The sequence below is a fragment of the Pristis pectinata genome, chromosome 10 (genome assembly GCF_009764475.1).
Source record: "Pristis pectinata isolate sPriPec2 chromosome 10, sPriPec2.1.pri, whole genome shotgun sequence".
Classification (NCBI taxonomy): domain Eukaryota; kingdom Metazoa; phylum Chordata; class Chondrichthyes; order Rhinopristiformes; family Pristidae; genus Pristis; species Pristis pectinata.
In genome coordinates this window covers 51167698-51194811 of record NC_067414.1, presented here as the reverse complement: position 1 = coordinate 51194811, position 27114 = coordinate 51167698, and the positions used below count along the sequence as shown (strand labels likewise).

The following is a 27114-nucleotide window of genomic DNA, read 5'->3' as shown; positions in this document are numbered from 1 at the left end:
ATTTGCATTCAAACTGATTGTGATTGTCAATGGCAATGAATTGATGCCCTCAATCATTCAGAACTCTGCTGTTCATGTTTTCACTCTGCCGATCATGCCCCTCATGTTTTGTGTCCTATATTGGCTCGCGGTAAGCGATGTCTGACTGTTAAAATCCTCGCTCTCTGTTTTAAATCCCTCATACTCGCTCACTCGTGCTCTCGCGCTCCCTCTCTCTGTTTACAAGCCTCTGAACTAACTACCCATCACTAATGTTAGCCTCTTGGATCATCCCTGAATTTAACTGAAGTGTCATTGCCAGCCTTGCCTTCTGATTTTGAAGCCTCAAATCTGGGTTTCCCTCTTAAATCTCATTTAAGGTGCTCTTTAAAACCTACTTTCTGACTTGTGCATTTGGCCATCGCTAGTATCTCCATGTGGTTTGGCATCAACTTTTAAGATATCTGTGAAGCACTTTGGGATGTTTTACTTGTTACGATAAAAGCACTATATAAATGGAAATTGTTTATTGCATTAGAAACATCATGACCAAAATATGGTTATGGCTTATTATATGATTCATTAGTCTTGACTGGAATTTGGTCTTAACAGCAGCTTTTCTAGAATAACAAAATAACCACCTTATCCAAAGAATCTTAAATGTTTTGCATAGCTACAATTTAAATTACTACCAGTTAATAAATTGTCATGAAACAGTGAAGCTTTTCACAAATGCTCAACACTTGGAATATGGATGGTTTCCAACAGCTGCAGGAACACTGACATTAAGCATGATAAACTCGAGTTGTTTTATGTGGCAGTGAATAACAATTTAATTAATACAACATGTTTGAGAATATACCTTTTTATAATTCTGTAATTTTGCATATCAATGGTTTAATATTTACCATTTGAAAATGTAGCTTGACACTGAATATTATTCAAAGCTGATAATCTGTTTAGACCTACACAGTATGTTGGTATTAAGAGATGTGTTTGAGGTAAAACATCTGGTTGTATGTTTTGCTTACAGGTAAAGGATTATTGGTATATACTGTAACATCTCTTGTACTTGTTTTCTTCTCTAAGGCTATCTTAATTTTTATTCTCAATTTTCTAACTGCATAGAGCTTAGAAGAGGAGATAACATCGCTTTTACTTAGTAAAGAAAGCTTCTCAACAGGCTTGGTGGCCTCCTTCTCGTCTACTATTTCTCAGGCATCAGAGGATGCTGGGTTGAAAGAAAAAGCTGCTGCTGAATCTGTTTCTCTCATAAACGCCAAGCAGCTGTCTGAGGTGCTTTTAGAATGGAATTTATGATCAGTAATTAAGTCACAGTATGTGTCACGTGCTACCTTGATTTATTTTGTTTTGTCCTAATCATTATTTACATGTTCTCACAGTTTATGCCATTTTTAATTCTTTTGCTCTTCATGGCTGTGCAATAATTAGTCATAATTATGTATTATACTGTAAGGCAATAATTTGTTGCAGCAATTTCATTTGCCATAATTGATTTTTCCCATAAATTAGTGGTAAAGAGTGGCTGCTTATTGTCCTCCAAAACTTATTTCCAGAACAGAAGGCTTTTTTCTGCAGGAGCTGGAGATATGCCAAGGTGGTCTTTATTAGAGAAACCCATCAGAGCATAGCCTCAGTCATGTTATTCATCGTTTATTTTGTTTTCAGTTATCATCCTTTAAGTTTGCATGGTTGTATTTCATACTTGCCTCATTTGATTTTTTTCTTCCATTCATTTTCTTTGTGTAGATCTCAGATGAGAAACAGAAATCCGAGATGGAGGAGCAGGCAGAGGCTGTAGTAGAAGAAGCAATAGTGATTGAAGAGGTAAAGAGAGCACCCAGCCATTCAAAAATAAATCTTGAAAGCTCTGTTGAAAACAGCACAATTGTGCCCCTTGTTGAATTGGCAGCAAAAGCGAGCAATGTCTCATCCTCTGATAGCCATAGTGACAGTGAGGAAGAGGCAGAATACCACCCACAGACCAAGGAAGGAGAAAATGTAAAGAGAGACCAAAATGAATTTAAGACACTGACTACAGTAGCAATGGATTTTAAAAATTCAGTAACAGATATTGAAGAAGTGCATTTTCCTGCTTCTGTGGTACATAAAATGCAGGATGTTCTGGAAGAAGATTTGCAAGAAATGCAAAATGGAAAATTGCAGGAAGCAATGCAAGAGCAAGAAGATACCAAACCCAAACTAAATGGAGATGTTTCGTATATTGATAGTGATGCTATACCAGAAGTTGTTTGTTACTCAGAGGTAAATGTTCACAGCATTTGGGTCAGAAGTAAATGTTAATGTGTTTGAAGTCCTCTCCAGTATATACTGCCTCTTTACCTGGTCTGTCATGGGTTTTCTGGAGCACCTTCAATTCACTTTTAAATTTAATAAGGTTATGTTTTCTCCAAAATAGACAAACATGGTTATCAACTGCTCTCTGCCTGCTTCACTCTTGGTTTCTGGCTGCCTTACTTGCATTAGAGGGCTGGGCAACCACCACGTCTTTTCTTTGTGATGGTCCTTTTCATTTAAGAAAAAACTGTACTTTTTGTATTAGTGTTTTATGTCATACTATCTGTTCAAATATAAACACTTTGTATTTTTCCATTAGCCCATTAATGGTGCAAATCTTTTCCATTCTTTATTTATGTTAATATATTTCTGTGTTTTTGGAGTTTCAGATAAGTTGAAATCTGCTTCTATTGTATATTTTGGTTTTATTTACCAAGTTTTCTTTTTAATAGCCTCCTGTAGTAAAGACCGAAATGGTGACAATCTCTGATACTGAGAGTCCTGACAAGACCGAAATTGCAACAAAGGAAGTTCCAATTGTTCAGACAGAAACTAAAACCATTACATATGAAGCTGCGCAGGTAGACTTCATTTCCTAATGAAAATGGTGAAAGATTTTTCATAATCACTTATCACCAGACTTGCCTTGGAAAGAATGCAAATGTGTGCATACCTTGTATAGTTTTTATATGGTTATTTGGAGTTTTTTTTCATACCTTTTAAGTGTAAAAAAATTTTATAGCCATTGTTTGAAAAACTGACATATCAAAATTAGAACAGTTCTACATTTTGCCACTGGATTAAAGATGCAATTTCCAGCTTGAAATATGAATCAGTGCTTTCTGTACATATTGGTCAGCAGTAATGATTCTCTTCCAGGTGTGTTGCATATTTGTTTTTTCTGTTAGGAGTGTTTTTGATTGAACTAATTTGTTAACCTGATTTGAAAATACTAAGTATTCAAAGGCGCATTTACTATTTCTCATAACTATATTCATTTTAATATATATTTGAAGGGTGATGGCAGTGGAGACAATGATCCTGGTGTCCTGATGAGTGCTCAGACAATAACTTCTGAATCTTTTTGCACAACCATGACAACCCAGATTACCAAGGTATATAATATATGGTAGATGTCGCATCAGTGTTTGTTCTTCTAATAAAGTGAGCCTAATTTTGTTTGCATGCCTGCAAGTAAAATACAGCACTTAATTTAAGCTGCTTTTCTCCATCCATCAAAGTTCATTACTGAAACTTACTGATCTTCAATTGTAAACTATAGACAGTTTATTTTCATTGCCTGTTTATTTACCTGAATTAACTGGAGCACTTTAGCCCATTGGATACTCTTTTTTAAAAAAAAATTACAAATATTAGTATAAATATTTTGTGTCTCAAGTAAAGTCATGAAATACAAATATGGAATATTTTAATTGAAAGATCTTTTCCAATATGTACTTTATTCATAAAACTTGCAAATGTACAGTACATTTATATACTTAGTACGAAACCATTTCATTTGACTTGGGTCATGTCAGCATGACATCAATTTTCACTTAACTGTATTACTTGACCAAACAGTTCAAGAGATTTTTAACAAAAATCTGTTTCAACATTCCTACACATGTCCTGACCTGCTGAGTCTTTGTTTTTCTATGTTTATTTTAGACTTCCAGCATCTGCAAAATTTTATTTGTTGAATCATTGCGCTTCTCTTCCAGAAATGTTTGACCCGAAGAACTCAGATTTTGTCTGTCTCTATTGCCTTGTTCACCCTCGGTGGTTTCTGTAACACTGGTTCCAACTCTTCAATGTGCAATAGTGGCAGAACTTTAAACTGTGGCCTTTCCTTAGAGCCTCTGTGGCAGCTGCCACCAAGCTTCATTCCAGCCCTCAGTGCATAGGCTCAATCTCAATGTGTGTTATTGAATATATTCTGTAGAGCAGAGTCCTGTTTTACACAGCTGTTTTGATGTGAACCTTGATAAAACACCACTGCATCTCTTTGTAGCTCTTCTTGGTAAGTGCACATTCCAGTAGTTGATGTCAAAATCCTTAGCAGCTGTTCTTTTTTCCCTTCATTTTGTCTGATGATCTAAAAGTGCTGAGGATATAGTTTGGAAGAGCTGGGGGTATGCATCAAGGACTTTAGTAGAGTGTAAAGTCAAGGTGAAATGAGAATTGGGATTGCGGCTACAGTTCATCCTCTCAATTGCAGGAATAAAACAATATGTAATTTGTTCTGAGTTGCTTTTGGTGCACTCGATATCCCATGCCTGCTCTCCAGCAGTCATGCGAGCTACTTCATCTAAATATCAAAAATCAACTGGCTCTATGTACAAATCTCTAGAGAAAAGGGACTTGACACTGGTGTTGATGGCTGCCATCAAGGTGTGTACAAACTCTTGAATATAGAAACGCTTGAATATACAAGCACCAAGTGCTACTTCTGAGGTTATACCTGTCTCAGGTGTTGCCCTGGAATATTTGCATGCTGTACTACCTATCTAGAAAAGTGCCTAGAAAAGTTTATGCAAAAGAACACCTTTGGACCATTAGTTAATCAGGCAGCAGTCTACATTGAATATCCTTATGGCCCTGTGGTAAAAGGAGACAGTAGATTCAATTAGGTGGTATCCTGAGCAGACTGTCAAAGTCATTAGAACAAGCACTAAGACCTTACTTGGCTAGTGGTGTGAAAGGCCTTCCCTGTCAGATCTCTCATGCACAGCCAGTGTCTCAGCAGTACCATAGGCTACCCCTGAGGTGACTGCTGGGAATAAGTCCCCATAGCTTAGAATGTTCCCAATATCTTAAGGAGTAGAGAAAATGTTGCAAGAATGAATTGATAATGATCCTGGTGAACTCTGCAAAGTTCAGGGCTTAAGAAAAATGTAAAAGCTATTAAATCATTGTTATTTGAGTAAGTGAATTGTGCTGCATTAAATATATAAACTTCTGGTTTTTCTAATCTTTAACTCCCACCTAAGAAATTATGCCCTACAAAATAGGGGTAACCATTTTTGGGGACATCTCCTATTTTTAAAATTTTTTTTTTTCTTTTGCCCAGTTTTGCTGGGTTGTAGTGCCAATTTAAGACTGGCTCTCAGTTCTTTCACTCTTGAAGCAGTGATCACTTTTGTATGGTTTCCTGAAATAAAACAATTAAGAGAGACTCTAAGGTCACTTGTACATTTCTTTCAGGGAAATCTAACAAGAAAACACCCTGAGTCAATATGTATGTAGTGCAAATCTAGTAATGAATCAAGCATCACACACGTCGCTAAATCCAATTGCAACTCTAAAAACAGGCACAATAGTCAAGAATTTCCACTCTGCACCTTTTTAAACTCCATTTCTGTCCCCTAACCATCTGCAAGTTAATTCAAATCGTATATAATCTTGGTAGCTTATTTGATCTTGATTTCAAGCTTCATATGTTACTGAATAAAATCTCTGCAATGTAATCTGCCTTTATCTCCAATGCACCTTTACTGTTATTGAACATTTTGGCCACAACTATATTGCTTTCTTTTGTAGCCTTCCATGGCCTATGTTCATAAACTGTAGCTAGCACAAAGTTCTGGCATCTATGCCTCTCCTAGGCATAGTCCCATTTCCCCCAATATCTTTGTTTTAACCAACTGTCACTGGCTACCTATAACTTGAAGCATCAATTAGAAAACTCTTCATCCACATACCCTGTGAAGCCCTGTTCCATCTTATCTGTGTAAATGATAGCTTTCTTTCCACTGCAACTTTCAATTCCTGAGTGACCTGGTCTATGCTGTCACTTGCTTAGATTGACCATTTGTAGGAATCTTACTGGTTTGTAAGGGTTCAAAATGAAATGACAGTAAAGCGTATCAAATATTGCATGTAATATTAAAAGGACAACAATTGCTGCAAATGATGTAATGCTATCCCCATATTCAGGCATTGACGATGTCTGCATTAGGAATATGATTACAGAAGGAAGTCAATGTGCCGGTATGATTTAGGGCTCTTAGTTTTGGCAAAACAGTCATTCGTTAAAGTGATTTAAATTGTGGAGGAATGTGACATGATTTGGTTCGTTAAAGTTATGACGTGCATCAAAAAACTACTGCAATTAGAAAACAGTTTAGATTATTAGAAATTTTTTTAAATCAATAGATTTAATCAAGGTCTGAATTTTCTTGGTAATAGCAGCATGGACATGGGGAGAAAAGAAGCGAAAGTATGGCCTCTTCATGGGGGAATTTACTGGATAAGTAACAACAGTTTGAGATAATTGTGAAAAATATGGTTTATGTTTATGGTCCTTCAGCTGGATGGATCAGGATCATAGTGAGTAATGATTAGCTTTGGTGATCAGTACATACTTAGGCAGAGCTTCCAATCAGAAACGTACATGGAGTAGATAGTCCATTGGAATTAATTATGTAAGAAGCAGACTTGATAGACTTTGCAATACCTATCTTACATTCTTGGAATAGCTGTGCACTACATCAACCACTTCAGATATGAAGTGGTTGATGCAGTAACTTCAAACCCCATATAAAATTGCAGTACCCTTTTTGCAATGATCTATGTAAAATATTAATTTAGTTTCTTGGACAAAATGTGCCATATTCTGCTGAAAAATTACCATGCACTCATCACTAGTAAATTGTAAATTGGACAACTCCCAGTAGTTACTGATTTGCAGGAATCAAGAAGTTACTTTTTCAAGTTGTCCTAATTATCCAGTGGCTTTGCTTTGACTGTATCAGAGAGTTTCAATATAGAAATATATGGACTGCTGTATTTCATACAAATTTATCAACTTAATATATTCGCACAGAAAGTGTCAAGCAATTTCTGGCACTGGAAATTAACTTTCACACCTGGGAATCTCGTATCTTAAGATTTTATTTATTGTGGATCTTTTTTTAATTATCTATTTTTGTCGCATCTCCCATTCCCATTTCTCTCCCTCTCTTGTTATCAGTACTTAATTTAACATTGAATTCACTTTTCCAGCTGACAATCTCAGGTTTAAACTGTTGTTCATCATCATTTTATAATTTAGTTAGCTCGATTTCTCTTGTCCATACAGGTATCAGATCCCTAGTAGAGGGCATTCTGCCAAAATCAGTAAAATTGTAAAACCTCAATTAATTTGTGGACAAGTGTAATGAATGTCTTGTGGCATTTGTTTGCTGCTGAGAGATATTCAACCAAATAAGTGAGACTGAAATTAAGAATAGTTTTGTACTATTTAATCAAGAGAAAAGCAATAAGTAGATGTCTAATCCATTTTCTTAGACTGTTAAAGGTGGAGTTTCTGAAACGAGAATTGAAAAGCGAATTGTCATCACAGGGGATACAGACATTGACCATGATCAGGTTAGTTTTATTTCCCCATTATAAATTTGTTTTCTTTCCAGTAATTTCAAAATTTTAACTCAACGATTCTGTGATTCAACATTACATGTAGATTTAAAATGAGAATTTTGCATTAATAGTTGAGAATAAAATTGCACTGAGCAAAACTTGATTCTCATTAAAACTAATCTAATTTTTGATTTCTAATTAACTATGAAATTTTTGTATGCCTAAATACCATGTAAAATATGGGAATCATTTGTTTCTTTTGACATTGCTTCTTATAAGGTGACAGTTAAAAATTGAATCTTTATGTAAGTATGTTAAGGAAGTGTAATTTTTTCTACCAAAAGTATAAGTTATAGAACATATAAGTTATAGTACAGCACAGGAACAGGCCGTTCAGCCCACGATGTTGTGCCAAACTACTTAATCTAATAATTAAATGCCTAACTAAATTAATCCCTTCTGCCTACACAATGTCCATATCCCTTCATTCTTTGCACATTCATGTGCCTATCTAAGAGTCTCTTAAATGACTCTTCCATATTTAGTTCTACCACCATCCCTGGCAGTGCATTCCAGGTATCCACCACTCTGTGTAAAAACAAAAACACACACTTTGCCCCACGTATTTCCTTTTGAACGTGTATCCTATCTATGCCTCTCATAATCTTTTACACCTCTGTCAAGTCACCCTTCAGCCTCTGTTGCACCAGAGCAAACAACCTAAGTTTCTCCAACCTCTCCTTGTAGAATATCCCCTCTACTCCAGCCCTATCAACTTATACAGCCACTTTTTGCGAGCTATAGCTTTGGATCCCTCTCTACTTGACCACTGTTAAGGGTCTTGCCATTAACAGTATATTATCCCTTTACATTTGATCTCCCAAAGTGCAACACCTCACATTTAGCTGGATTAAGCTCCATCTGCCATTTCTCCACCTCTATCTGCAACTGATATATATGCTGCTGTATCCTTTGGCAATATTCTACACTATCCATGTCACCAGCAATCTTTGTAACATCTGCGAACTTACTAACCCACCCATCCACATTTTCATCCAGAGAAACAAAGGGTTGCACCTGTCCCTACATCACCTCCATCCAGGGTCCCAAACAGTCCTTTCAGGTGAGACATTTACCTGCACCTCCCTTAACATCATCTACTGCAGTTGGTACTCCAAGTGTGGCCACGTCTACATTGGTGAGACCAAACACAGACTAGGTGACCGTTTCACAGAACACCTGCGTTCTGTCTGTAACCATGTTCTGCATTTCCCCGTTGCCAGTCACTTTAACTCCCCCCCACTCCATCACAGGTATGTCAGTCCTTGGCCACCTCCACTGCCAGGAGAAGTCCAAGAGCAAACTGGAGGAACAGCACCTCATTTTCCATCTTGAACAGCATGAACATTGAATTCTCCCACTTTAAGTAACCCCCCCCCCCCCCCCCCCCCAACCATGGCCTCTTTTATTTCCCTTTCCTAGCCTATCTTTTTTTCTACCCCCTTTTTTGCCTCCTCACCTTTGTCCCATCCCCTGTTGGATCTGCTCTCCCTTCCTCCCTGTACCTGCCTATCATTATCTCTTGCCTGCATCTACCTATCACCATCTTGTGTCCTCCCTGCCTCCCTCTTTTGTCCACCTATCACTGCTCTGCTTTTCCCTCCTATATGGATATTCCCCTTTCCCTATCTTCAGTCCTGAAGGGTCCTGACCCAAAACGTTGACTGCCTGCTTTTCTCCACAGATGCTGCCTGGCCTGCTAAGTTCCTCCAGCATCAAAGTGTTTTTCATCCACATTTTTATCCAGGTCATTAATATACATCACAAACAGCAGAGGTCCCAGTACGGATCCCTGCGGAACACCTCTAGTCACGGACCTCCTGTCAGAATAGGTCCCATTGACCACTACCCTCTGTCTTCTATGGGCAAGCCAATTCTGAATGGAAACGGCCAAGTCACTGTGGATCCCATGCATCTTAATCTTCTGGATGAGCCTCCAATAGATAGATTTAATGTAATCAGGAAGATATTGCTTGGTTGTGGTAGCATTCAGACAAATGTCATTTTTTTGTTGTTGTTGTGACAAAGGTTTAGATAGAAAAAAAATTTAGAGCTTCTGATCATCATAGGCAAAATTAATGACATGTCTGAACCAATGAGTTCATGTGAACTTAACTAATCAGTACAAGTCTATCTTTTTTTTTGATATTGCACAAAAATAAATTTGCCAAGAAACTAACGTTGTACCGACTTAACCACTGTATAACTATTAAACTTGATAGCCACAGTGATTTTTCTGTTCGGAAGGATCCTTTGGAATGTCTTGTCATCTCCCTTTTGCTAAAAAAGAACAAGGAGTTCAGCTTCACTTGTATGTGAACTGTACTTCTAACTTTATTGGCAAGTACTGCTTGTCATCTTTTACATACCTTTACTTATCTATTCATTCTAATTAGTTCTTCTGTTGCCTTATCTATTCAGTAATGTGGCAGAAGACTAAATGTTAGACTGACTCATTGTGCTTTCTTCATTGCTGTCAATTGACAGGAAAAAAACAAACTGAAATGAAACAGTGGTGAGTGACTAGGAGCTGTGGAGGAGCAAAGATATTTATCTGGCTGTGTATACCCATCACTAAAAGCTAGCACATAAGGTACAAAAAGAAGCTAATGAAATGCAACAGCAAATATGTGATGGAGCTGACCTATATATCAGCCACAGTCTAATCGAATGAGGCCTCCGTGGTCTACAAACATTACTCTGATCAATGGTTATGGTCATCTTTGTTCCTCACATGGAAATGATTGAAATACTACATAAGCTGTGCATTACTAGTCTGAATAACTTGATTATCCTGTCCCTTTCCTTTGCTGTTTCAAATGGATTGTTAATTTTTAGTCAACCATAAATTGATGAAGGATACATTGATTTAGTAATATTTACTAGTTCAGTCTAAGTATTTGTTTTGTTTCTCGTTTTAAGATATTTTTTACAAAGGATTGAATTGTATTTTTTTTTAACCTTAACATTTGAAAATTTGCTTTAAATGTGCCATTGCTTGTTGTGTATTTTGACTTGTATTTTTTATTTAAATCCCATTATAAATTGTTTGTAATTCTGGGTAGGCCTTAGCCCAGGCAATAAAAAGAAGCCAAAGAGCAGCACCCAGACATGTCAGTCACCAGGGTAGTGGTACATAAAGAAACAGAGCTCACTGAGGACGGGGAGGAATGAGTTAAGGTAAGGGAATACAGCATCTACTAAGGCAGCAAATAATGAAAACAGATGTGTTTTGCAGCTCACCTCTCCTTTCTTAGCATGCTTTCTTTTGCAGGTTAGTTTAATTAACAAGGGAGGTTAAAAAGCTTTGAACATGCATTAAATCCTAGATGACCACTAACTATCAATGGCTGCCTATAATTTGACCTCTTTTCAATCTTGTCTATTAAAAGTGATGATACTCCAGTTAATCCCACTGTAGCTCCATATAATTATTTTCACTTGACCATAAGACCAAAAGTGTAACCATTTTCATTACAATGACAAACAAATGCCCTTCGGAATACAGTGCCATAATATGATATAGCCACAATTTTGTTTTGAAATACTCAGGACTAGTGCAAATCAGGACTAGCCCTTATCCATTTAAATAGTATTTACTGAATTGGGCCAACTGTTGCCTTTTTGCCCTGCATCCCATACTAATTTATCAGTTTTAATTTAAATGGGAGATACTCTCTTACATGTATTGTGAGTTTCATATTTAGATTATTTGATATCACTGATTTACTTTGCAATGCTTGTTACAAGGTTCTTTGATTTGCTATGAATGCTACATTTATTTTGCTTTGTGTGAACATCATTCAATGGAGCTTTGTTTAAAGTTGTTGAAACATTTAGACTAAAGATTCTGTTTTCAAAAATTTTGAGGTTTGCATTTGAGTGCTATTCAATTGTAGAAATTTGTAATGGAAATTTCACAATATTTTAGCTGAATTTTCTCCTCCAGAGCTCCCTCTTACAAGTTACTGTCAACTACCATTTCTTTCAGTGATGCATTGATAAAGAATATGCAATACTGTAGTTGGCAGTATTCATGAACTCTGTATATTTATAGCAGCAACAACTTAGAAAATTAGTTTAAGATGATCGATAAATGTCAAGTGAATGGAGTGTAAATTGAAATTAGAAATTTCCTTATGAGTTAGATTTAAGAATTCTTAATTCTAATGTCAATGATGGAGCTGTTAGTGACATCATAACCCTTTTTAGATGAAGTTGATTCAAGGTTTAATACTTTAATGGAAAAAAAGATTGTTTACACATAGCAATGGCTGCACAATTTAACAAGTTTCTTTTTGATAGTCAGGTGTGTAGATGTCTTTGCTTCTGGGTTCTAGTAGTGCAACTTGAAGCCACCTCCAGAATCAGAAAGGTTCTCTAAACTTTATACACAAGGGCCTAACTAAATATACATAAGATTCTGGAAAGGAGTGCGAGTTACCTGATGTGGTTTAGCTGGAGTAAAGGCTGGGAGATCCTTCAGAGGGAGTTTTTGGAGTGGACTCTTATGTTAAAGAGCAGGTTCACAAATTACTCCCAGTTCTGAATGTTGGTCCAGCTAGAAATAATAAGCTGTTATGTTTTGAAAAGTGTTCTACATATTTACAGGGCATTTAACAGAGGAACCCTACATTTGGAATAAGATTACCTAATCAAATTGGTCTTGATGTTCTGTGAAGAAAATAATTAGGGTAGTTGGAAGGAATAAAACAAGTCAGGCTGATATTTTCTCACCTAAATTTAATGTATTATGCACTTTTTCCTGAAGAATTAAAAATCTGAAATACTGGAGAGTTGACAAAAATGAATCAGAATTCTTTTGTATAAATCTGGAGGAGTAAGTGAAATAATCTACTTAGATATTCTTTCAACAACAATAATTTGTATTTGTATAGCTTCTTTAACATGCTATGTGTAACCCGGGACTTCACAGCATTGAGGAAAAAAGGGGTGAGGTAAATAGAGACTAGGAAGAGTAACTGGAAGGTTGCTCAAGGTGGTGGGTTTTAAGTAGGTTCTTGGAGGACAAAGAAGTGAGGGAATTTAGAAAAACCATTCCAGAGGAGCAACACAAAAAATGCTGGAGTAACTCAGTGGGTCAAGCAGCACCTCTGGAAGGAAATGGACAGTCGACGTTTCAGTTCGAGATCCTCCACCACCACCACCCTCCATCTGGCAGGACTGGAGCTCACCCTTAACAACTTCTCTTTCAGCACCTCCCACTTTCTCTGGACCAAAGGTGTAGCCATGGGCACTCGCAGAGGCCCCAGTTATGCTTGCCTTTCTGTTGGCTACGTGGAGCAATCCATGTTCCAAACCTACTCCAGCACCCACTGATTTCTTCCAGAATTTTGTGTTGCTCCAGATTTCCAGCATCTGCAGTCTTTCTTGTGTGCCATTCTAGAGGAGGAAGCCCAAAACCAGGAGCAGGGATGCGAAGCCCAAAAAAACCAAAGGCAGGCGTGCACAGTAGATGGGGATTGGAGGTAGTGTTTAAAGCTGGGGTCAAAGGTGGTTGCAGAAATGGTGAGGATTGAAACTGGTGAGGATATTAAACGTGGACAACATCACATTTGGCATTTTGATGGAACCTATAGGAAATGAACTTCACTGAAGACGTAGGTAATAAGCAAATGGAATTTGAACTTGGATAAAATGTGGATAATGAATGTAGTTTATGCTGGGTGGAGGATAGAATGCTTTCATAATTTTTTTGTGATAAGGCTTATTGGTAAAGCTGATGTTATTGTCTATTCTGGCTGCCTTTTGAAAAGATAGTGATGTGCTATCATGATCCACTGCAGTTCGTGTGGTAAAAGTACTCCCCTTAGCTTTTTGGGGAGTTCCAGGATTTTGTCTCAGGAGGGCAAGGAGCAATGACGTGTAGAAGTTGGTCTGGTATGTGATTTTTGAGTGATGGTGTCCACATGCTCTAACTGCCTTTGTCTTTCTGGATAGTGGATGTCACAGGTTTCAGAAGTAGTGTCAGACAAGCATTACAAACTTGAAGCAGTGCATGTTCTAGGTGGGATACTTTGCAGGCCTGACATGCTGTGGTGATAAAAGAGAGGGTAAATAGGTACAATAAAGTGGATTGTTTTCTTCTGAATGAAGTTGAGTGGCTTGTTGCATTTGCAACCATCCAGGTAAGTGGAGAGTATTCCTGTAAACTGCTGATTTCTCACTTGTAAATAGTGAAGAAACTCCTCAAGTTGAAGGAAGTCATTTTCTGCAGAATGTCCCAAATCCTTTCCTTCTCCAGTACCTGCAACATTTAAGGTCTGTCCAGTTATATTTTTGGTTAATGTGACAGTGATGCTGGAGATTTCAGGAATTACAATTGTCTTTGAATGTCAAAAGGGAGCAGTTATTCTTAATTCACAAATTTTCACTATTCAATAACATAAACATTTTTGTGGTGCATCACCAGTCCAAGATTAAACATTGTCCAGGTCTTGGGAGCAGGTGAACGTGAACTGATGGATTATTTGGCAATGCAAACTGCATTGAGAATACCATTACTATCAGGCAGCCTCAGTTCTCAGTGATGAAGCATAGGGTATTGATGAAACAGTTTAAGGTGGCTGGGCCAAAGTCACTAACCTTACAATCTCCAGCAGTGATGTCAGGAACTAAAATAATATGCTTTCCAACCAACAGCAGCAAGGTGATTCCAGCCAATGGGAAACTTTCTCCTGACCTCACCTCAGTTTTACTTAAAATTTTTAATGGCAAACTTTTCAGAGTGTTGCCTTGAAGACGAGTGCAGGCATTCTCAGCTCAACTCTGGAATTCAATATTTGGTTCAAGAATGTATGAGATCTAGAGTTGATATTGTCCAATTGGAACTAATTCTGACATTCTGCAAGTAGATTATTGGTGAGTAATTGTGACTTGTTAGCACTATTAATTTTTGTCCCAATTTCTGGCTAGGAGAACAGAAACCAAATTTGGAGATGATCTACCCTTGGTTAGGAATTTTTTAACAGGTTGAATTGGGCAATAGTCCTTATAGGGCTCAAAGCTTGGCAGGGTATCGAAAAGGATACTGTATTTTTGAACAGTCTAATTCAGAGCTGGAATAGGAGTTTTGACAGTGCCAAAGATACTGTACATGTCAACACTGGGAAGATGCAATTATTTCTCAAACTGCATGTCAGCAAAGGCAGATTTTTGTTTAGGTCAGCAACTATGGCTGACTTGGGAATAAATCCTTCTCTGTTCTTGGTCAAATACCCTGCTTGATAAATTCTAAGCTTAAAATTACTGCACTAAAGTATTCTTTTTCATTTTAATATAGATTCCTCAAATTAACTTTGAGCCTCAGCAAAAATGTATGACTAAACATGAAATGTGTTTTAACTTTATTTTGTACAGCACGGTAAAAAACCTATCTGGCCCAACGAGCCCCTCGCCACCCAATTACACCCATTTGTTTTAAGGGGTTATCTGTCTATTTTCAATTCTAGCAACAAAAGGATTGCATTCCATGAACACTTTATAGGGATTTATTGAGTTCGCCCCAGAATTGAAATTTGGGTTAATTGAAAGTGCATTTTGTGCCTAACCACATTCAGTGTTTTTGATTTTTCTTTTAGTTTAATTTCATTGGTTTGAAAGCTTTTAGCACTTAGAAACTTTTTTTAAGATTCAACGTATTGGAATGATTGCAACTGCTCTTGAGTAAGAGTTTATTGATGAGCAGAGCCCCACAACACCAGGTTATAAAATTTACATGCTGTCCCAGGAGTCCATCTCTTTGTAAGAATTAGCAGATACAAAGAAAAAATAAATACCAGGAGAATTTCGTTGAACACTTTGTTAATTTTAAATTTAGTAAATAATTTTAGATGCTGTTTATCTAATTTGTGCTCTTTACTTTTAGAAATGAATATTGGCTGAACTGAATGAAGGATTTTGAACTTTAGAGTGACCACTGCCATGATCTATAAAGAAAAATTGCCTTGGAGCATTGGAAAGTGATCTATATTGCAGTCACACATAGTGTGAATATTTGAAGATGTCAAAGACCTACAGAAACTCGTCATTGGATTTAGATGTTTAAAATAATTAGCCAATAATTTGACCATTCACTCTTTACTAATGTGTTGGCTTATTAACATACCACTTCTATTCACCATTAGAATTTAATATCCACACAAAGGATATAAACTGGGTTTCCTTTAAAGAAGTCTTGTACAGAATGTTATAACTAAGTTAGATACAATAAGTGGATCAGTTTCAGAACCTGAATATGTGTAAACCTGTTGTTGCAGAAATATTTTTTAGCATGATCAAGTAGTTACCAAATATTGTGGAAAAGAGAAATATGAAAAGACTTTTAACATGTCACTTAAGAGAATTAAGTCTGTTTAGAAAGAATCTCCTGTGCCACCTTTTATGCAAAAAACAAATGTTGAAGGAGGCCTGATGTGGGCAAGTATCATTCCAATAAATTTTTGCACTGTTATGCATTTACTATATATTTTCTTAAGTCATCCATGGAACTAGGATATCCATACTGGAAAACTATACTTTTCTATTACTTCATAGTTATATAACAAGATAGGCAGCTTAAAATTTAATACTTTGAAATCATATTTCTTCGATTGAAAAGCCAAATCATAATATTGAATACATTTCTATAAATTCTTTTATGTTCTTACTATGAAAGATTAAGGTTTAGTTTGTAGCTGTTAATGGCAAGTTGTGTTGCAGTTCTAAAAGCTTTGTCTAATTTTTGAGGAAGATTTGAAATAAAAAAAAATTAACCTGTTTAATATTTTGTCTTTTCTGTAGATAATATGGCAGAATCCTTGGCTTTCAAACAAATGCTAAGCAATACTGAATCTTGATGACTGTGTTATTATGCTTTTGACCTTTATATCTAGGCAAACAACCAAAGTAGCACTCTGGCAGCTTAAGTTGTGCTGTGGCATTTTTGCTTCATGTAATCCCATTTAAAAATAAATTTTGCTTAAAATATATTTGCTCTGACTATATTTGTATATTTGACTCAGTTTTTGATCTCTTCCAATTTCATTTTTGGTAATGGGTATAATCTTCCAGAGCAACAATGTTTAGTTATTGTTATATTAAAGTACAAATGTTATAAGGAAATCTGTAATTTTTAAAAATTTCTTTCAAATTTGATTCTTTGGATTCCTTGGAGATTGTGAGAGTGACACGGAGGAGTGCATCGCAATAGATTAGCATGTCATTTCTTGCACTGTTCCAGATCCAGTGTTTCATTTCATTGACCATTCCACACTTGGGTCTTCATTTGGGCTTCTGTAAGTATATGGCCACAATCACTGAACTACGTGCTTTACTGCTTCCATACCATCATTACGTCTACACTTCTATCCCTTTCTAGCAGACTTACTATTGTATTGACCCCTGTGTGTTGCATATTTCATTTGCACCATCTTTGGCCCTAAACCTTTCACCTGATTACTCACAAACATCGGTGGCCTCTGAGATCCTCAAAGCCTTCCTCGTCAAAGATTTATCCTTGAGTGCATTCATCTTGTGTTCATTTTTCCCCCATACTTATTATACATTCCCAGACAGCATTCTTACGGCATGTTCTTGGATTTCAGCGTTTCCTCTGTTAGGCTTTGTCCCATATACCCTCCTCTTCATTTGTTTTGTACTCACTTTAACCCTACTCCCTTCCTTATTCCTCCTCACCCAGTCCTGATCTGACCTCACTTTTTTTTAGTTTGTCAATGTATTTCCACTGCATATCCATTCCAGATGTATGTTGCCTTCCATTATCTTGGGGAGTTAAAGCTAAGTGATTCATTAGTAAGGCAATGCTTGAGAACTGTACTGCAGCTTCAGAGATATTAAAAACTGAAGAAATAGAGGCAACATAAGCCATATCAAGACTGGCTCAAGCCTGGTCTGTCACTCACTAAGATCCTGTGTCTCAAATCCACTTTGCAAAGTCTGTGCATTGTCCTCCCACCAAGCTTAGTATTATCTGCTTAATAAATTTTGTATTACACAGTCCTCTGTCTTTTCATTAAATCATTAATATAAGTTGTGAATGATTAAGGACTGAGTAGTGATCTCTATAGAAACCCACTGGGAATACTACCCATATGACTGCTTTTCCCAAATTACTGTCCTTATTAAAATATTCCCTGCATTCTTTAAATCTTCGTGAAACAACCATTTGTGTTCAATTTTAACAAATGCCTTAATTTGGAAGTTCTCCATTCACTGGTTTCCACAAGTTTGCTAAACTTGTTTTTACATTCAAAAAACCATGACAGCACTGCTTTATCGTGATTTTCTAAGTGTCCTGTTCAACATTTTGTGAACATTTGTCAGGCTGACAAGTATATGCATTCTCCATCTCTTATGATGTTATACTGTTACCTTCCAAAACTGGACTGTTCCAGACTAGAAAGAATTTTGCATCCATTCACCATGCAGCCATTTCCTTTTGGTACTCACATGCAGACTGTTAGATTGAGGGAATGAGTCTGGTTTTAATCCCCAATATTTTTCTGTTGCTTTTTCTTTTATTATTCCTTTCAAGTGCCCCATGATCACTGAAACATTCAGTTCACTCAGTTTCACTTACATTTATTTTAGCAGCAAGAGGATTTGAAAGTGCAAGACCAAAACAATGAAAAGATAATCTGTTAAAATGGTTGGCACCATAATTGAAAAAAGAATGACAATCTTGGAGAGAACAGTACAATGAAGTAATGACAAAGAATTGGTCACAAAAAGATTTTTGAGAAGAGAGCCACTGGGGATGAACTACATTATTATTTTGCCTTAGCAGAAGTATTGTAAAACAGTCCTTTAATTCACAATCCCACGTGTGCTCCGCTGTTTTAAAGAATATTAAAATCCCTGGGTTGCATTATTTTCTTTTATTAAATAAAATGTGGTAACTAAATGAGCACAGGAATAACAATGGAAGTACAATAGATTTTAAATTTCTTAAACTTTCCATGCAAAATAAGCAACAAAAGCAATTTATAATGGGAAGTTGACCTTTAAACCTACACCATTTTAGACCTGATAAGGAATGGCAACTTCATTTTCTTGACTGGAGCAGAATGGAATCAAGTATTGGGTTAATTGCATTTTTCTGAGTTTCATATTGTAGTTAAATACTATTGATTGCTTGTATTCTTGTGTTTAGATTTTTTGTTTGATTTTTAAATAATTTTGAATGTTTTTGACAATGTGACTTTAACCCAGTTACAGTTTTCTAGCAGCTTTTAGGGTGTGGTTTACTGTGGACCTTCCCATTTTCCTCCAACTTGAAGGTATTCTGTTTTACATAAGTTGCTACTGCCATGCAGGGCCTTGCCATTAAGGTTTGAGTGAATGCAAGTTGTTAGGGTCAAATCAATGAAAGATGTGTTTACGTAACATGTATACAAACTTCAAGTGTGAATAACTTTCCGTTGGCAGGAAAATTTAGTCCCTTGTGATCTGTGGAGGCATTGGATGCAGGGATCTATGAAATAGATGGTGTGTTGAAACAGAACACATTGAATGCAACATTAACTTTAGAGGACATAAAGAATGAAATTTTTTCCACTCCTTCAAATCTCTGGGGACCAAACTGTGATATGTAAATTTTCAATTAAACAAAGTCACTAATTTTATAACCTTCATTTTTCATAAGATCTCCTGAATACATAAATGTGATGTATAAATAGATTATAATGCCATCAGTCAACTGAGGAAAAATAGCTTTTGAACTGTTTTTTAAATATAATAATGCAGCTTATTCAAATGTGGTGAAAAATAATTAGTTGGACAGGAGAAGTGAGATGACTGTTACGGACTCAGTGAAAGTCCCTTTAAGATAGAGTGTGTGTGTGTGTATGTGTGTGTGGGGCGTGCTTACGTCAATAGAAGATAAAGGACGTAATGACGTTGTTGAAGAAGTCAGAAGAAGAAGGAGAGAGAGAAGGGAGAGAGACACCAGCCTGCTTGTTTTCTCTATCGATGGATGAGAAACAATAACTGTGTTTGCCACTGAAATCCATGTATGGAAGTTGGAAGTAATCTGGTGGAGTTCACTTTGTTGCTGACCTGTAGAAGGAAACAGGTATTTGTGTGGACGACCATGATTCGGATGCTTTTCGGGGTGAGGAAGTCACTACCGAGTAAACACTGGAGTGTTGTTTGGGTTCCATCGTGGAACATTTGGATTTCGTATGTACTCTCTGTTTTTCTACATCTACGTCTTATCTTCAGACAACGGTGGTTGTTGAAGAAGCCCTTGCTCATGTTTCACCTTATGGCTTGCGGAACTGAACTTTAAGAACCATTCCGGAACTGGGAGTTTGGGACTTTGTCACACACACACGACGAGTTTAGTTTTGGGGTTAACGTTCGAGGTTTAACATTTTTGAATTCTAACATACTAATATTTTTACTTTTATTTTACGTATTATCGTAAGTAGTAATTAATAAAATAGTTTTTAACACTGAATCATGCTCAGTGTGTTTCTTTTGTTGCTGGTTCGTGACAAAATTGGGGATTCGTCTGGGATAGTTCCCAAGGTTAACGAGATTCGTCCGGGATCCAATCCAAAGATTAACGAGTGTCCTCTGGGATCGTTCCCCAGATTGACGAGATTTGTTCGGGATTCAATCCAAAGATTGTTGAGGGAGGTCTGATAAATTCTTTTTAATTGGCTTGTGTGTGTGGAAACCAGCAGCAATGGATATTAAGGCATTTTTGGAGTCACCAACCCTACAGGGATTGGAGATGGCGAAAAAGGATGATCTGATAAAGATTGCTACAAGGCTAAACCTTACAGAAGTAAAGCAGTCTATGAGAAAGGCAGATTTTCAGAGACTGATAGCTGGCCATTATGTGGAAAAGAAGGTGTTTGAGAAGGAAGTGTTAAAACAGCTTCCTGGCAGTGAAATAGCAATTTCTGAGGCACAGGTGCAGCTGGCGAAGATAGAGGCTGAACGAGAGCAAAATAAATTAGAAGCTGAACGAGAACAAAAGAGATTAGAGGCTGAACGAGAGCAAACCGAGTTAAAGATAGAGGCCGAACAAAAGATAACTCAGATGAAGATAGAGGCTGATCTAGCAATGAAGCAGATGGAATTGAAGAGGATGGAGCTGGATAGTGAGGAGAAGGAAAAACAGAGGCAGCATGAGTTACAAATGAAGCGTAGGAGTTTGGAATCTGATTCTGATGATGGTTTTTCAGCCAGCAGGGAGGTTCGATTAGTCCCTCCTTTTGAGGAAGATCAGGTTGATCAGTATTTCCAACATTTTGAAAAGGTTGCTGTGAGTTCAAACTGGCCAAGGAAAGGATGGGCTCTTATGGTACAGAGTGTGATTAAAGGTAAAGCTCAAAAAGCTTATTCTGCTTTGTCCGCTGAGGATGCAGCTGATTATACCAAGGTAAAACAAGCTATATTGAAGGCCTATGAATTGGTACCTGAAGCTTATAGACAAAAATTTAGAGACTTGAGGAAATCTGCAGATCAGACTTATATGGAATTTGCCAATGGAAAGAGAATATGTTTTGAACGATGGTACATGGCTAAAAATGTAGATGGGGATTTTGATAAATTGAAAGAATTGATACTGGTGGAGGACTTTAAAAGATGTGTTCCAGCTGAATTAACAACATATTTAAATGAAAAGGCAGTGGAAACTTTACAAGAAACTGCTAGGTTGGCAGATGATTATGCTTTAACCCATAAATCCAAATGGGGACAACCGAAAACCTTTCAAAAGAGTTACAGGGACAATCCAGGTAAACCGGAGATTAAATTGGGAAGTAATCAAAAAGGAAAAGATGAAAAGAAGCCAGGGCTGGAGAAACCTGTTGAGCGTACTTGTTATTACTGTAGGAAACCTGGCCATGTGATATCTAATTGTGCCCTTTTGAAGAAAAGGAAGGAAGCTGTGCCTAATGCTTGCTTTCAGGCAATTAAAAATCAAAAAGGTTTAGGAGATGCTGTTAAAGATCAGTCCTTGCAAGAGGGAAAAGCGGAAAAGTTGGAGGAGGTGAGAAAGGAATTCCGTTCTTATGTATCAGAGGGTTTTGTTTCACTGAATGATGAGTCACCCCAGGTGCCAGTGAAAATTCTTAGAGATACTGGGGCTAGTCAATCTCTCTTGCTGGACAGTGTTTTAAATTTTGGTGAAGAAACTGACACTGGTGAGGTAAATCTAGTGTGAGGCGTTACAGATGACACCATGTCTGTCCCTTTACACAGGGTGATTTTAAAGTCAAAGTTCGTAGAAGGACCAGTCGAGATAGGGATAAGACCTAGGTTGCCAGTGGAAGGAGTTTCTTTGTTATTGGGAAATGACCTTGCAGATGGAGAAATTGTTCCTGTGGTACGGTTAACAACCAAACCAAGGATTGATGAGTCTGAGAATGATCCAGATGTTTACCCATCATGTGCGGTGACTCGAGCTAGAGCTAGAGAATTAGCCAAGACAGACAGTCCGGTGCAGTCTGATGTGGTTCCTTGTGACAGTCCTAAACAGGAAGAAAATTATGATGCCTTATCTGAGACTTTTCTGTCTTCACTGGAGGATCAACATCCTTATAGTGAGCCTGAATTTAAAGATTTGTCTTTGTCGAGGAAGGATTTTATGGTGGAACAGACAAAGGACCCTGAGTTGACAGAATTGAAAGAAAAAGCACTCTCATGTGAGGAGATTGAAAAAGTGCCAATTGGATATTATGTCAAAAATGGAGTGTTAATGAGGAAATGGAGACCTCCCCATGTCCAAAAATTTAAAACTCGGTTGGAGAGAGTCTGCCAGCTAGCGAGAGAGAATTTGAAAACCAGCCAGATAAGAATGAAGACATATTTTGATAGACGTACTCGGCCTAGGACATTTGCAGTGGGGCTAAAGGTGTTGGTATTTTTCCCTAGCCAAAATAATCCCTTGCAATCTCGTTTTTCTGGACCCTATGTTATTGAATCTCGAGTGACTGATTTAACATATATAATCAAAACACCAGATAGACGCAAGAAAACACAACTCTGTCATGTAAACATGCTAAAACCTTATTATGAGAGGGATTCAGTTGTGGCCTTGGTGGATGATGTAAAGGTTGTTTCTAGAATGCCTGATGTTGATGTTGAGGAAGGCCAATTTAGACCAAATATTGTTCCATCGAAACTAAAAAAAAAAACAAAATATCCTGGAGAACCTTGAAACGAAGTTGAACCATTTACAAGTTTCACAAAAACAACAGATGAGAGAATTAATTTTAAAATTTAAAAATTTGTTCCCAGATGTTCCAAACAGAACATCGATAATTACTCATGATGTTGATGTTGGGGATGCAAAACCAATCAAACAACACCCCTATCGAATGAATGTGGAAAAAAATAAACTTGTTGATCAGGAACTAAAGTACATGTTGGAAAATGATATTATTAGACATTCAACTTCAAATTGGAGTTCGCCCTGTGTTATTGTACCTAAACCTGATGGAACTGTTAGATTTTGCACAGATTACAGGAAAGTGAATGCTCTAACAAAGTCAGATGCTTACCCTATTCCTAGGGTGGATGATTGCATAGAGTGGGAAAGGCAAAATTTCTTACAAGGATTGACCTATTAAAAGGGTACTGGTGTGTTCCATTAACAGATAGAGGACGGGAGATTTCAGCCTTTGTAACCCCTTCTGGATTGTATGAATACAATGTTTTGCCATTTGGAATGAAAAATGCTCCGGCAACATTTCAAAGAATGATTAATTCAGTGATTCATGGGTTAAAACATACAGATGCCTACATTGACGACTTAGTGACTGGGAATGATACTTGGGAAGATCACATCTCTGCGTTAGGTTGTTTGAAAGACTTTCCAAGGCTAACCTTATTGTTAACTTGGCTAAAAGTGAATTTGGCCATGCCACTGTGACGTATCTTGGTTATGTTGTAGGTCAAGGCAAGCAAGCTCCTGTTCAGGCAAAAGTTCAAGCAATATCTGAGTTCCCTATTCCCACAGGTACGAGAACTGTTAGAAGATTTTTGGGAATGGTTGGATATTACCGAAAATTTTGTAAAAATTTTGCTGATATTGCTCTTCCCCTGACTAATCTTCTGAAGAAGGGAGTAAAGTTTGTTTGGACAGATTCTTGTCAAGAAGCATTTGAGAAGCTGAAAGCCATTTTATGTTACCATCCTGTGCTCAAAACACCTGATTTTGAAAAGCCATTTTCATTAGCAGTAGATGCCAGTGATGAAGCTGCAGGAGCTGTGTTGTTGCAGAAGGGTGACCTTGATGATATTGACCATCCTGTAGCTTACTTTTCAAAGAAATTTAATGAGCATCAAAAGAATTATTCCACCATAGAGAAAGAATTACTGTCGCTTGTTTTAGCCTTGCAACATTTCAGTGTATATGTTTGCGCTGCTCAGAAACCATTGACTGTATATACAGATCATAACCCATTGGTATTTCTGAGCCGAGTCAAAAACAAGAACAGAAGGCTGTTAAACTGGAGTTTAATTTTGCAAGAGTTTGATCTCATGATAACTCACATTAAAGGCAAAGATAATGTGATTGCTGATTGTCTTTCCCGATGTTCAATGGGAAACATGTATCTGTACTAATCTGATAGTCTGTAGTTGTGTAGCATGATAATTATTAACATTACTAACTGTATGCACGGTTAAATTTTTCTTGGGAAAATTTTTTTTTAGGTGGGAGGTGTTACGGACTCAGTGAAAGTCCCTTTAAGAGAGAGTGTGTGTATGTGTGTGTGGGGCGTGCTTACGTCAATAGAAGATAAAGGACGTAATGACGTTGTTGAAGAAGTCAGAAGAAGAAGGAGAGAGAGAGAGAGAGAGAGAAGGGAGAGAGACACCAGCCTGCTTGTTTTCTCTATCGATGGATGAGAAACAATAACTGTGTTTGCCACTGAAATCCATGTATGGAAGTTGGAAGTAATCTGGTGGAGTTCACTTTGTTGCTGACCTGTAGAAGGAAACAGGTATTTGTGTGGACGACCACGATTCGGATGCTTTTCGGGGTAAGGAAGTCACTACCGAGTAAACACTGGAGTGTCGTTTGGGTTCCATCGTGGAACATTTGGATTTCGTATGTACTCTCTCTCTGTTTTTCTACATCTACGTCTTATCTTCAGACAACGGTGGTTGTTGAAGAAGCCCTTGCTCATGTTTCACCTTATGGCTTGCGGAACTGAACTTTAAGAACCATTCCGGAACTGGGAGTTTGGGACTTTGCCACACACACACAAGACGAGTTTAGTTTTGAGGTTAACGTTCGAGGTTTAACATTTTTGAATTCTAACATACTAATATTTTTACTTTTATTTTACGTATTATCATAAGTAGTAATTAATAAAATAGTTTTTAACACTGAATCATGCTCAGTGTGTTTCTTTTGTTGCTGGTTCATGACATGACTCTAATCACTTCCCCTAGGAAAGCTAATGTGACTGAGCTAAACCATTTGGAACATTGATAGGACCACCTTTTGAGGTAAAGTTATCCACTCGATTATCCACCAAAGTCATATTGATAAAGTGATCGAATGGTTCACCTCGTAGTAATTTTTGTCGGTTACCTCAAATGATAGAAAGTTCAGATGCATTAATGAAGAGCCACTTGCAAAACTGAAACGTCACAGAAATTCAATTGTTATGCCTTACATTTCGTGCTCTGTATTCAGTTGAATGCTTGTTGAAGTAGCGTTCTTTATTAAAGTCCATAGGATCTTCGTTCATTGCTATTTCATTGTTCACTGTTGAGAAATAAATTAGTTATCTCAAAAAATGAATGTTTATTCTCATATAAACATAAAATTAAGAGGAGGAGTAGGCACTTGGTCTCTTGAGCCTACGCTATAAATTTAATGAAAACATGGCTGATCTGATTGTAACCTCCAATTCCACATTCCTGTCTACCCCAATAACCTGTAACTACCTTGCTTATCAAGAATCTATCTACCTATACCTTAAAAATATTCAAAAACCCTGAAATCACAGCCTTTTGAAGAAATTCCAAAGATCCTTCAAAAATAAAATTGCCACACCTACATCTCAAATGGGTGACCCTGTTACTAAATCCTCTACATATACCACCCCGTCCCCCCATCAACATTCTAAAGGACCTTCTATCAGTCCAGTCCCCTCTGTGTCCTAACTTGAGAAAAGCTTCATCCAAGCTTTCTTCATAAAACAACATACTTATTCCAGATATTAATCCAATAAACCTTTTCTGAACTGATTCCAACACATTTACATTGTTCCTTAAATAAGAAGACAAATATTGTAATGTAATTCCAATGCCCTACATAAGTGAAGCATAACCCTCCTCATTGGGCCAAATGGTGGCATCCTGTGTCTTTATAAATTTAAGATCAAATGTCTCTGGAGCACAAGCCAATCTCCTTTACTTCAAAAAAAAAACTCCAGAAAATTGGTCAAACATGATTTCCCTTTCGCAAAACCATATTGGCTTTGCCTGATTATCTTGAATTTTTCTAAGTTCCTTTGTATAACATTTTTTAAAATAATTTCTAACATTTTCCCTGTGACATGTTAAGCTAACTGACGTGGATTTTCTTGTTTTCCATCTCTCTTCCTTTATGAACAAAGGAGTTATGTTTGTTACTTTCCAATGTAATGGAAACTTCTCTGAATCTGAGAAATTTTGGAAAATTAAAATCAATGCATCAATTATTGCACCAGCCACATTTTTTAAGATTCTAGGATGAAGTCCATCAGCACCCCAGAGCATATTAGCTGCAGCTCCAACCATTTGCTCAGTACCACTTCCTCAGTGATTGTGATTTTCCTGAGTTGTTCTCTACTGTTCATTTTCTGATTTAAATCTGTTTCTGGGATGTTGTTTTGTAACATCTATGGTGAAAACTGATGCAAAAATACCTTTTTCATTCATTTAACAGTTTTTCAGTTATTAATTCCCCACACTTTTTATGGGACCAGCACTCATTTGTTTTTTTTTCCATTATTTAAAGAAGCACTTACTATCTATTTTCGCTTTTCTAGTTAGCCTTTTTTCTTACTTTTTTATGGTCCCTTTTTAATGTTTTCATTTTTTAATATTTTGATCAATTTGCTGATCTGCCCTCATCCATGCAACTGTTTTTTTTATGTTTAACACTATCTTTAACTTTCAATTAACCACAGATGGTGTGTCCTCAGCTTGGCAATTTCTTTTTCATTGGAATATCTCCACTCTTTGTATTCCGAAAGATCCACGCAAGTGCCTTCCACTGCATCTTGATTGACCAATCCATTAATAATTTGCTAGTTCACTTTAGCTTGCTGTGCCTCCATGCACTCAAATGTTCTGCCATAGGTAAAAAGTAGAAAGATTTTGACAAAGTCAGACTGAAATTTATTTGCATTCTAGAAT

The 27114-nt window shown here is 37.0% G+C and overlaps 2 protein-coding genes across 6 annotated transcripts in view; one reads left to right on the top strand and one right to left on the bottom strand.

Moving 5' to 3' along the window:
* The window catches only part of epb41l2 (erythrocyte membrane protein band 4.1 like 2), a 116754-nt gene extending 100048 nt beyond the window's left edge, over positions 1–16706 (top strand). Inside the window, exons 18-24 of one of the 2 annotated variants that reach the window (XM_052024053.1) lie at positions 1108–1275; positions 1750–2265; positions 2751–2879; positions 3315–3413; positions 7588–7668; positions 10782–10896; positions 15605–16706. In XM_052024053.1, coding sequence (XP_051880013.1) covers positions 1108–1275; positions 1750–2265; positions 2751–2879; positions 3315–3413; positions 7588–7668; positions 10782–10856 — 1068 coding nt within the window. In that variant the 3' untranslated portion in view covers positions 10857–10896; positions 15605–16706. The remainder of the gene's footprint in view (positions 1–1107; positions 1276–1749; positions 2266–2750; positions 2880–3314; positions 3414–7587; positions 7669–10781; positions 10897–15604) is intronic. The other variant, XM_052024054.1, reaches the window with a different exon arrangement.
* LOC127574762 (small leucine-rich protein 1-like) overlaps positions 1–27114 on the bottom strand; it is a 112691-nt gene that overhangs the window by 79674 nt on the left and 5903 nt on the right. Inside the window, exons 2-3 of one of the 4 annotated variants that reach the window (XM_052024055.1) lie at positions 25383–25474; positions 1551–1795 (exon numbers count right to left, since the gene is read on the bottom strand). In XM_052024055.1, the coding sequence (XP_051880015.1) occupies positions 1733–1795; positions 25383–25474 (155 nt within the window). In that variant the 3' untranslated portion in view covers positions 1551–1732. Of the gene's footprint in view, positions 1–1550; positions 1796–4011; positions 5450–25382; positions 25475–27114 lie in introns of those variants that run through there. The other 3 variants (XM_052024059.1, XM_052024058.1, XM_052024056.1) reach the window with 3 other exon arrangements.